The 12249-nt window shown below is 41.6% G+C and overlaps 1 protein-coding gene across 1 annotated transcript; it reads right to left on the reverse strand.

Annotated features, from left to right (window-relative positions):
- Nucleotides 1–6792: 6792 nt before the first annotated feature.
- S1PR3 (sphingosine-1-phosphate receptor 3) lies at nucleotides 6793–8040 on the reverse strand (the record flags this gene model as incomplete). Its single annotated transcript, XM_082497033.1, has 1 exon — nucleotides 6793–8040. The coding sequence occupies one exon, from the start codon at nucleotides 8038–8040 to the stop codon at nucleotides 6895–6897; it is 1146 nt and encodes a 381-aa protein (XP_082353159.1). The 3' UTR covers nucleotides 6793–6894.
- Nucleotides 8041–12249: the final 4209 nt, after the last annotated feature.

The following is a 12249-nucleotide window of genomic DNA, read 5'->3' on the forward strand; positions in this document are numbered from 1 at the left end:
TGGGCTTCAGCGAGCGATAGGTATTGCAAAAATAATGCTTTTCTCTAAATATCAAGTTGAAAGATACACATGCACAAAAGATGCATTTCTAGCAGAAATGTCCTTGGCTTTAGGTACTGGGAAAAGTTTTAAGGAAGGTTTGTACTATTCAAATAAATGCACTATTTGAAGTTATTTTCCTATTTTATGAAGCTTATCAAGAGCCAAATTCAACAGACACAGTTCCTGTAAAGGCAAAGTTTGTGCTGGAGTCAGGATTTAGCCTTCAGCATTCCAAGGTCTTCTCTAACACCAGTGTCTGAAATCAAATCTTCAGACTTGATTCATAAAGGCCAAGACTCAGCAGGTTAAGTGTAGGTTAAGCACCTGCCTTAAGCACCATCATCATGGTCCCCAGGCATCATGCTGTGCAGTAAGATGAGGAGAATTTATAAAATTTATACCACAGTGCGATTGCTGCTGGCACATGAAGTGCCAGATGCCAGCTACAATGTATTCATAATAGAATTGATGCATATTTAGATATTTGTAAGTAGCAAATGCTCCATTTGAAAACTAACAGAGTTTTGCAGCCTCTAGGAAATGCACAGTTCTAAAGGGGAAATTTGGAACCTGTGAATGTTCTGCTGACTATGGTATTCTGGTTATAGCCTTTGTTCCTAGCATCCAATGTCTATCTGAAGTAAGTGGCAGGACCAAGAATTTATATTAAGTAATTTTGCATAAACCAAGCTTAAGCTGAAGAAACAGACACACTTCCCTTTTTACCTTCAAGACATTTTCAACGTATGTCTGCTTAATATCCAAATTTAGATTTACCTTAGCGTTCTGTCAAAAATATGTTTATTTGCATGGTCTTTTTGGACAAACCTAGGGTTGCCCTCTCCACAAATCCACGCTTGCTCAAAGTTGTCAGGACATGGGCAAATTCCCACTAACCGTTCTGTGCTCAGCGGTACTTACTCTACTCACTCACACACAGTGCCTGCGGACCTTGCTCTCATCTGCATTGGATGCAGCTGGAATGAGGGCAGGCCTGTGGAAAAGGTAACATGGACATACAATTTGCCTGCAGTTAAGCAGAGGCTTGGATCGGGAGTGAAAAGCTGTCTGGGGAGCCTGGGGATAAGAAACGTGAAGCCTGCAAACATGAGTCAATAGGCATATAAGCCACTAATGAGAACAGAAGGATGTCGCCAAATTATAAATGTGCTAACTAACTGATAGGGTTAAAGCAGAACATCTTTGGAGGGGAACTGCAAAATACTTAGGCAATCCCTACAGCTCATAGCTTTTTGAGACATTTATAAGTCCTGATCTCTTCCTCTGCATCCTCCAACTCAAGTACCTTGTATGCTTCCACTGAGAATAAGCAGGGCTTTTTTTTTTTTTTTGTCTCAGTAAGGGGGATAAGATTTCTGAGAAACACATTTCTAGCAAAAGGACCATATAGGGGAAAAGCTAAATAAAGAGTGTTTAAACCTTGTTTAACAACAGAACAGGCCATGGAAACCAAATGAAGAAAGAAGCTAAAGCTGCATGACTCATTCTGCTACTTCACTTCGAGGGAGCACGGATGACTCAGAAAAGGAAGGTAGCCTCACATTTTGAGATTAAGATGCAGATTTACATTTTTTTGTAGATGTCATGAAGGTCAAATAACATACAGGTCAAATGTCAGCTTTTTCCAACAGTCCTTTTTCTTCAGTGAGGCAAAAACCACCAAACACACGCAGGCAAATATTCATTCAAAATAAGTGAAATTTTTTATTAAATGAGGAATGTAAAGATTAAAATTGGTATATATTTGTGTCCTTTGTGGCTGGATTGGTGTGATAACTGCTTCTCAGTAAAGTCCTGTAGAGTTAAATCTTGAAAGAAACCAGGTTTCTTCTTTTGAGGTAAATGTTTTTCTTTGCGTTGTGTGGGCAGCAACAACAAAACAAAAAAGTTACTATTTTGCTGTAAAAGGGAGTTTGACTGTACATTTGTTATTTATTAATATTTATTACTTTTAGAAACATTTTTAACTGAGAATTGCAGGAAAAACAATGTGTGTGGAAATATTGTGATCATTTATATTCCCAACGACTTTTGTGAATCTCAAGTTTTTGCCTGTCTGCTGACTATGGTATTCTGGTTATAGAGGCCAATTTTGTCTCCAAGGAAGTCCTTGAGCAACAGCATTTGGAATATAAGTGTCATGCAACTGTTTTCTGATTATTCAGTTTGTATATGATTAACCAAAGTAATAAAATAATGAGCACTACCATCAAATTGAAATGCACGTAAAGTGGGCTTGAGTCTGTTCTCCTATGCCCAGGTTCCCTAATGGCCTAATTTGTTTTTGGGGGATTTTTTTATGTACCTGAAGGGATGCCCATTTTGTTGCAGAACAAATGAAATTCTGCAGGGTTTACCTGGATATTGAATATAAGTCAATGAACTACTCATCTCAGTAGAAACAGGGATGAAAAATGTCAGAGGAGCAAACGGCACATAAGGATTTTGACTTTAGTTACACTGACTTTACACCAGAGGAGCTCCACTTACTTTGACAGAGGCAACATTGATTTACATGAGTTTATTTTCAACAAATACCATTTTCATAATGCACATAATTGTACAGGGCCTCTTTCTGGGCCAGATGATGACCTCTCCTGAAAAAGCAGCTTTCCTGTTTGTCACACTGAATAGTTGAGGGTAGTCACCTCCATGGTCTTTCTGTGGAGAGTGACTGCAAGAGCAGCTATTTAATGTACTGTGGAGAAGAGAAAGGCTCCACGTCAGATGGAGGCTTAGCTGGCTGGTGTTCCCCAAACCCTTGTTCTCCACTGCCTGCCTGGCCTGTCTCCTTGCAAAGGCCCTTCCCTCTTACCTGCTTGGAGAAAAGCTGAGCCTGGACACGCCCTGGGAGGTTACGTTGCTCTTGGGGAGAAGAAATGCAGTTCTGAAGGCAGCATGGGCACCAGCACGCCTCTGCATGCCTCTGCATGGTGCCTCCAGACCACTTCAGGTGCCAGGAGGCCTCAGGGCTGTGGCAAGCCTTGTGGCTCAATGGTGGCCAAGCAGAACCCCCTGATGGCCTGCTGCCATGCCTGCCCCCCTATGGGTTTTGCCATGAGTGTCCCCAGGCCTGGGGTGGCCATGGGGGTCCACAGCTCCCAGCAAAGTCAAGGGGCGGAGCTGTGCCCTTGGTTGTGTTGGTGGGTTAAAAGGCACTACCCAGGGGTGGACACCTGCACAGCTCCACTCAGAAGGGGCAGACCAGCTGCTCTCAGAACCCCTGCTTTTTGACACTTGATGCCAAGGCATGTTTTCCATTGCCTGACCAGAGCAGTGGGAAAGGACAAACCTCGTAGGCAGCACGACACCCCAATTACAGTCATTCCTTGTAAAAATGTGCCTTTCCAAGGGAGCAGCCGCACGCGGCGCTGCCGGAGCAGACAACCCCCTGAGCAGGGGAGCCCAGGGACCAAGCCTGCCCCCAGGAAAGCAGGGGCAAAGCCTTCCTCTGGCTCCGGGGGTGGCGGAGGCAGAGCCTGACGCCTTCGGCTGCGCCACATTCCCACAGGTACCGCTTGCAGGCAGGTGTTTAAATGCATGTTTTCCATAGAAGGCCAAAACCTTTTTGGCAGTTCTTTGAACAATGACGGCTACATGACAACTTCAGTTCAAAGGTTTGAGATTTAATTAAAAGTTTTCAAAATGTTTACGGTACCTAATGAGTCGAAAATACTCTGTAAGACTGTTGGCAATAAAAGACTCTTGGAAAGCATCTTGTGAAAGCTTTTTTTTTCTTTTTAGGTGATTTGATTTACATTTATTTTGTAATCCAGAACCAAAATAAATATTCAAATTCATGAAATAGTGTGAATGAAATGTTATAGTCTCCTTTGTAGCTTTTGCTTCATGTAAAACCAATTGGGAAAGGGGGACCTGATTCAGTTTCTTATATGCTCAAATCAGCCTAGATGATAAAAAGCTTGGATTCTGGGATGTATTTTAAGGAGTTTTCTGATGTTTTAGGGTGAAGAAAGCTATTCTCCATCTTCTTCCAGCTTCAAGGATAGGACATCTTCCTCGTTGTTTATGGCCCACTGCTGTTAAGCTGTCGGCTTGTCCTACCTTAAAATTTTGCTCTGAGATCTTCCAGAATCTGTGCTTTACTTAATATGTCCCAGTGGGATGTACCCACTGAAGACTGTATCCACAATAGTTTTCTTCTCTTCAGTCGTAAGTACTCTGTGAATTTTATTATCAGTGTTACATGTGAACCTGTGAATCTTAGGAGCCTGCTTGAAGTACAGCAGGGTAGTGAACTAACAAAATATCCCCACAGCTCCAAAATAAGAGAAGGAAATCAAAGTAGAGTGAAAGGTTTTTGCACAGACACACAATCGCATGGCCTCCAACAGTGGATTTGCTTGCATTACTTGTACCTTGCATCAATGCTGTTGATAGCTAAGACTAGAATCCAGATGTTCAAACTCACTTTTATGTGCATGTTCTTGGACTTTGGCTACTAAACTTTTTTTTTTTTTTTCACCTAAATAGCGAGAATCATGTAAGATTCTTGATGTGAGAGTTGGTGTGGGGTCAGCCACAATGTTTTCTCAAACCGTTGTGTTGCTAATGCTCTTTCTGCTCCACAATAGCAAGGAATGCTGCCACGTGCCACCACTTCATGAACATTTAGAAGTATGTAAGTATTTTAGCTGGCAGTTTTCAAAGACACAACTTCAGGGGAGAACTTCCACACTGAAAATACAGCCAAATAGCACTGTAAGATCTAAAAACGTAAGCAAGCCATGGCAATGCAATGTCACCAGTTCTATTTCTCACAAAGCTACAGAGCTGCTGACCCAGCCTGCATCTGCAGTTCATATAGTCATATCATGCGTAGCTTAGTTTAGCTTTTTCTTCTTCTCTAAGTGCACTGTTTTTCAATATTTTTGGTAGAAATTATTTTGCATTTACTACTCTCTTTCACAGTTATTTCATTCAAACACAGTTTTTCTTTGTTCTTACACTTCTCTAACAGCATAAAACATTTACAGGCAGACTGTTAACTTGTAGAAGATAATCACAATGCAAACCTCTACATTTTAAAGGCTTTTGCTACACACATTACACAACTTACACACTGTACATACTTGGGAAGGGTCTCATGCTGCTGCTTTAAATGATTAAGACCGGAGTAAAGCTAAGGATGAGCTCTTTCAGGCTGTGTATTAAAAAAGCCTCAACTACTTCTGATTGTGCATTAAGGCAGGGTGTGGTTTGAGACATTAAATGCAAATCTTTGAAAGAGCTCAATACAGTTGGATGCTTACATTCTTACTGAAAGACAGTGGGAACTCATCTCAGAATTTCCCGTCAACCTCCACTCATAAAGTACTACTGATGGAAGTACCACAGGCCACTTCCATGGGGACTTGAAACCAGATGTTTATGAAGTCCTAACTGCTCTAGGTCTCAGAGAATCCCTCTAAGGCTGAACAACATCCTGTACTGAGGCTGGTAAGGCAGTGATGAACCACAAAGTTGTTTTCATACAGGTTTCTCTGGAACAGCCTCTCAAAAGAGGAAGTCTGGGGCTCCAGGAAAGTTGGAAGGTCTTCCAAACTAAACAGGTTTTCATTCCAGATCCAAGGCAGGGTCAGGTATAAATGGAGATATGCTCTTCAGCAGGATCCTGTTGTACCGCATCTTCCCTCTTGTATCTGCAAAAGTGCCCGGAGACAGTAGGAGCGTAGGGTCCCATTGCCAGAAAATGGGATCTCGTCCCACTGGCTGAACTTCTTCCCAGGGAGAGTTTCTAACACAATCCCATGCTGTGGTAGTGCTTGGAGAGAAAAGAAGGAACTCCACAGGGACCTGTTTGTGGTTCATTGATTTCTGAAATGATACGTCTCTGTTTCAGAACTGAAGAATCTCAGCTTAGGTAGTGCATTCACAATGTACACAGGTTTACATAGGTTTGACATACGTTTTTAAATACATTGGAAATAGTAAGTAAAAATATATGCATTGAAACAGTACATACACTTGATACATGTGCATTGTTGGGTCACATTTTAACTACTTTAAATAGCGAACATATATAGTCTCTCTCAATGGTTATTTACTACCGCTTGTTTAAAAGAAGTTGTGAAATGTCACAGTGACAACTGTCATGTTGCCTCTCACTAAACATAAAAAGTTTGAGTAATAGTGGAAAAAAATAAAAATACTGCATTGATATGACATATTAAGGTTCCTGTCAGTTAAAGGCTACTACTTCATATATTTTCAAATATCCCCATTGAAACACATCTATTTGTATAATTTGTCACCTTACACTGTATACTGCAATACAATGTTTAGAATATTGTAAACTTTTACCAAACAATGACTTTTTAATAAGGAATTGTACAAATATACAGCTATTTATACCACATACATATAAGGCCATTAACATAACAGCAAGATACATATAGAGAACTATAATCATCACCATACGTAACGAGCTTTTCTCTGTCAGCAATAATCAAGCTCATTTTCTGATCGTCAGCAGTGTGTAGTGAATGCTGAAGTTTGTAACAGGTTTTATTGATGCCTTGCAAGATCAGGCAGTGCCAAATGCAGCCTCATCATGCAATGCCATCGTGGTGCACCACGTCATTAGATGTGCATGGACTCTGTACTGGCTGTTGGGTAGCATGAAAGTTTTTTTCTGAATCAGGTGTGTTACTGAATGAACACCCAAAGCAAATGATTGGTGATAAATAAGTCCTCAAAGTTAAGTAAGTGGTTAGTGTTTTGCCCTATGACTTAAGTGCATGAATACTTAAACTACAATTGTAGTTTAAATCTAAAAGCCACAGAAAGGTATTTGTCTCGAGGAGTCCTTTACTTACAGAAGTTTCCATTGTGAAATGAAGATTCTTTTTTCTCAGCAATACACGAGGGAACATTCATCTGTGGGAAATCTTCCTTTGGCTTCTGGGTATTGCTGCTGCTGGATTTACTTCGACTGTGATCTGGCGTGGGCTGAATAGGCAAGGATCTGGCCACCTTGGATTTCACCAGGCAGCCACAAACAAGGCGAAAGAAAGCTCGACGCATTTCCTTACTGGCCAGAGTATAGATGATGGGGTTCATTGCAGAATTGATGACTGCCAGAGCAATAAACCAATTGGCTTTGTACAAGATAGAGCACTCCTTGACTCTGCAGGCCACATCAATGAGGAACAGGATGAACAGTGGAGACCAACAGGCAATGAAGACACTAACAACGATCACGACAGTCCTAAGGAGTGCCATAGACCGCTCCGAGTTATTGTGGTTAGTCACATTACGACTGCTGGACTTTACCAGGATGTAGATACGGGCATAAAGGATGACAATGGCAACCAAAATGGCTATGAAGATACTAATGCAGAACACGACATACTTCTTGGAGTACAGAGGCAAAATTGTTGAGCAATCGGGTAAGTTGTTTATACAGTTCCAGCCGAGGATGGGTAAGGCACCCAAGGAAATTGAAATAAGCCAGCAGGTACCAATGAGAAGGAACACTCTGTATTTTTTATTTGCATCGTAAGGCCTCATTTTAATCATGGTCAAATGCCGCTCAATAGCTATTGCTAGTAAGCTGAAAGTGGAGGCTCCCAGGGCCACAAACATGCTGCCTTCCCTAATGAACCAGATTGTGGAGGACAAGCTCAGAGTTTTCTTCCCAGACATAAGAATGTTTACTTTGTAAACAATCCCAGCTAAAAGATCACAGAGAGCTAGATTGCCAATAAAGAAGTACATGCGGTTGTGAAATTTATTGTTTTTCCATATGGCAATCAACACCATCAAGTTTTCCAGGACTATGAAACTACACAGGATCAGAAATGCAATAGTGGGAAGGTCTATGTTATCACTTGCCTTTTCCCTTAAAATAAGCTTTCCTGTGTAATTATAATGCAGTACGATCAGAGAGTCCATCTCTTCATTTACTTGAGGACCAACAAGAGCACCAGGTGGCACAGTAACTGCTGCCATCATTTGTCTGGTGATGCCGGATTTTTCTTCTTTAGTATCACGAGAATTTAATTCCGATAATTTTCCACAAGAGGGAGATCAAGCCACGTTCCTCCAAACACTCCTCTGGGCAAGCAGTGGGTATTCCCAGCTCCAGCAAGCCTCGCATATTAATTCGGGAGAGTGGCTCAACGAAGCAGGGTCTGAAAATAAAACCAACAAGTGCAACATAAATCTCACTGTCTTCCCATGTCACCCACGGCCCACACAGGTGCTCAAGCCACAACATACACCCGGAATCCGAGAGAGATGCTGACTATGAGGGAGCACCGAGGTCTAGCATTGCTGCACGCTTATCAAGGTAGCTGTGGGTAAGCCGTTGGTCATGCTCTGCACAGATGCAGCTCTGCTGCAGAAACATGACAGCAACGTGGAGAACTGCTCATAGGTGTTTCCCCCTGCAAAATTTCCATGCTGAAAAAAATGCAGCGGAGCGGTGAGAAAGGATTAGCAAAGCGTCCCAGCAAGCCCCAGGGTGCACAGCAACCAGCTCACTCCTTCTCAAAAAGACCTAAGTGTACACGGCGCTACCAAAACACCACCCCACCGTTGCTGCCTGAGCAGCAGCAGGGCAAGATCACTGCTTTCTAAGCTTGTCCCTGTTCCCCGTGCACACCTAACGTAGCAAAGAGCCTGAGAAAGTTGGTGTCGTCTTTATGCCAGTGTGCATGTTGCCAATGCCTAAAATAACTTCCCACCCTTAGCGGTAAAAAATTATGCTAGTTACAATTAAGGAAATGCTCTGAAAGCTAGTCATCATAAAACCAATCCTACTACCCATTCAAATTAGTTGGATTTGTGCTATCCTTTTTCAAACAAATGTAGCAAGTCACATCTCTGTAAGTATTGCCTTTTTTTTACATTTCACTTTACTTTTTTTTTTCCTTTCCATGTGTATACAAGACATCCATTTAATGTTGTTGGGGTTTTTTTTGAATAAAAAAATTGTTATATCAGCTTTAATTGTCCTTCTCAATTTACTCCTGTTTTTCCTTAAGTTATGATTTATACTAACTGCAATGTTTTCCCACAGACTTTAATAGGTTGCATTTTTGCAGCAGATTCTCTGAGCTGTCTTTTTTCCATTGCTGTACATAAATACTGGAAGACATATGCACAGCTTTTTAAAAATATCAGAAGATGTCAGAAGCACTTACTGTTTTACCAGAAATGTTACAGTTTAGTCACTATGTACTGCAATGAGACTCAGTGCTCATGCCCCAAATGTATGTACTGAGGATGAACAGATAATAAATTTTTCAGCTTGGTAACCAAACCAGGATGGAGATGAGGAGAGAAATGGTTCCATCTGAACCAAATTTGTAAAGATTTAATTTTTTTCTGGGAAAGGCAAGAAAATAAAAAGAGCTACAGCTCCTGATCTTACCATTTATTTACTCAAAGGTTATGAGCATTTCCCAATCACGTGAAAGACACTTTCAAAGGATGGGTATCAAGGGAAAAAGTTGAGATCTCAAGCTCTGCTAGAGACCAATACACCATCGATTTTCAGCCTGCAGCCTGTACATCCCAAGGAATTACTCTGGGTGACAGAGTAGGCTTACCGTCACCAGGCTTAGGTTTAATATAGAAGCGTCTGTACTTTCATCGGAAAACAGCGGCCTTCCAGTACTTAAAGAGGGCCCACAGGAAAGATGGGGAGGGACTCTTTATCAGGGAATGTAGTGATAGGACAAGGGATAATGGTTTTAAACTGGAAAAGGGTAGATTTAGATTAGATATTAGGAAGAAATTCTTTACTGTCAGAGTGGTGAGACAATGGAACAGGCTGCCCAAAGAGGTTGCGGATGCCCCATCCCTGGAAGTGTTCAAGGCCACGTTGGATGGGGCTTTGAGCAACCTGATCTGGGGGGGCGGAACAATATGATCTTTAAAAGGTCCCTTCCAACCCAAACCATTCTGTGATTCTATACACTGGTTTCTGAAGATCACAAAAACATACGAGGCACTACTGATCCAGCACTCTGTTTTGAGCACTTGAAAAGTATGAAATGCATTTTCAAGTGCCTTCTGGAAGAGGGGAGGAGCAAACCACATCCCAGATGAATGCAAAGAGATTTAAAAGGATGACCCATACCTTATTTTCCCATCCTTTTCCTGGATTCCCTCCTTCAGAAAAGAAGTAATCTGACAAAAGCCTACAGTGAATTAACTTGAATTCTTTAGTACATTCAGGATATTTTAAAATGATTTTCTGAGAAAATAATTTGCTATTTACTCATTATTATAATAATAATTATTATTTCCCCATTCTAGTTCTTAGGTCCAAACTATTTTGGTCAAGAGACCTGCTGGGAGAGACATATTATCCAAGAAACATAATTGTTGCTTGGCATCCTTGGTCTTTTTTACTCTGAAGATGACAGCAACCATCTCATTCATCTCCCAGGAGCAGAATTGGGCCCTCAAGTTGTTGACCTCTTTTCTGAAGCATTGTAACAGTGAAGCTCTTCAACAGAACAACTTCACCTCAGCTAAGGTTCAATCTAATTGTAATTCAGTGTGCAATCTGCACACTGTTAACACAGAAACTATCAGTCTTTCATTGTATTGGCTTATAACAAAATGCCACTGTGTCCGTATGAATTGCAAGTGCTTTCCACTGTAAAATAAACAATTACATTTGACTAGAAAAGTATTTGTTAACTATAGCTCAACTAGCAATACTCACCAGACTGCCTGATGGCTGCTTGAGAGAATAATGTAATTTAAAAGCACCACATGCAACAAAATAAATGTTTCTGTAAGTCTTCTGCAAACAGAGTTATCACACTGGTCTATCAAAGGACAAATATATTTCTTTCTGTGAAGAAAATGATATTCCAGGCTTAGGATTTTATCAGCCACAACTCAGCAGCTGTAAATTGTCATGATTCTGCTAAAGGCAATGGTGCTATACCAGTTCCCCTGGCTGAAGGCACGGACGATGCACTCAATCCGCAGAAATCATAAAAGTTCTCTTGCACTGTTTGTAATTACTTTTTTTCTTAAAATTATTATAGCAAACTTAGTATCACAAAAGTAAATCTTTGCCTCTGACAGGCTAGCGGCAAGGCAATGGAGGCAGTAACATTACTATGTGCCAGGACTCTCAGGGAATCAATGTCACTCACAAGCCACTTGAAAGTTAACATAAATAATAATGTAAACAATTAAAATTTATTCTCTTCTGGCAGCAACATTTCCAGGTAGTATATTTCAGCCATACTACGTTTTTGTTTTCTTCCTGCTTTGTAGCCAGTAACTCAGAAAGCATGTTCATTTTTTAACAGTTAGAAAAATTACAGGTGGTTGTATATTATAGTAACAAGACAGCAGCTGCCAGGTCCAGGATATCTGTGTTGCTGCTTCCTGACAGCTCTACAACTCACTCCTCAAAACATCTTTGTCCCAGTCACATGCAGAGGACTAGCCACCAGCTGCAAAGTATGGACCTCAGCTCGAAATATTAAATAAAGGACCTGAAGAGCCTGTCTGTGGCATGTTGTGTGTTACGTATGGCCTTTGTTAGGCACCTCAGTACTATAAGCTCTTCATACTGCTGGAAATCAGTTTTATTGCTTCTAAAGCAAACTGGAGGATCCCCATCGCTGCACCACCAGGTACCACTATAGAAAGATAACCCTATCCGCAGTGCAGGGGCAATCTGGCGATGGCCAAAACGGTATTTGCTAAATTACTCTAATAAAGGCAGTGGTACAATGTCAAGAACCACAGTCACGTGGAGGACAATTCAGTCACTTCCTTCAGCTATTTGGCTGACCTTTGTCCTCCCTGCTCCAAGGATAGAGGGAGTAGTTGGGGTTGGCAGCAAGCACCATTATTTGCCCCTCCTGAGAAATCTCCCTACACACCATCATGCTTTGGGGTTTCCACAGTAGTTAGTGCGGTCTCCTGCAGAGGTAAAGAATCCCAGTAGGGTTGAGCACCCTTCCAAATTGGAGCAGGGGCTCTCTACCACGGTTCACGTCCCTAGGGTCTACCAGGGTCTGTATGGTCCCTGTGCCATGTGTGCCATGAAAAGGGCAATGCTATGTGGTAGGCCAGTACTCCTTGATCTGCCCAATGGCAAGGCACACCTTCACTGCCTTCTCCAGCCCCACCACACAGTGGTACAGTCAGAGGCTCAGGGCTGTACCTCTCACCAGCTCC

The sequence above is a fragment of the Vanellus vanellus genome, assembly GCF_965231255.1.
Source record: "Vanellus vanellus genome assembly, chromosome: Z".
In the NCBI taxonomy this organism is placed as follows: Eukaryota; Metazoa; Chordata; class Aves; order Charadriiformes; family Charadriidae; genus Vanellus; species Vanellus vanellus.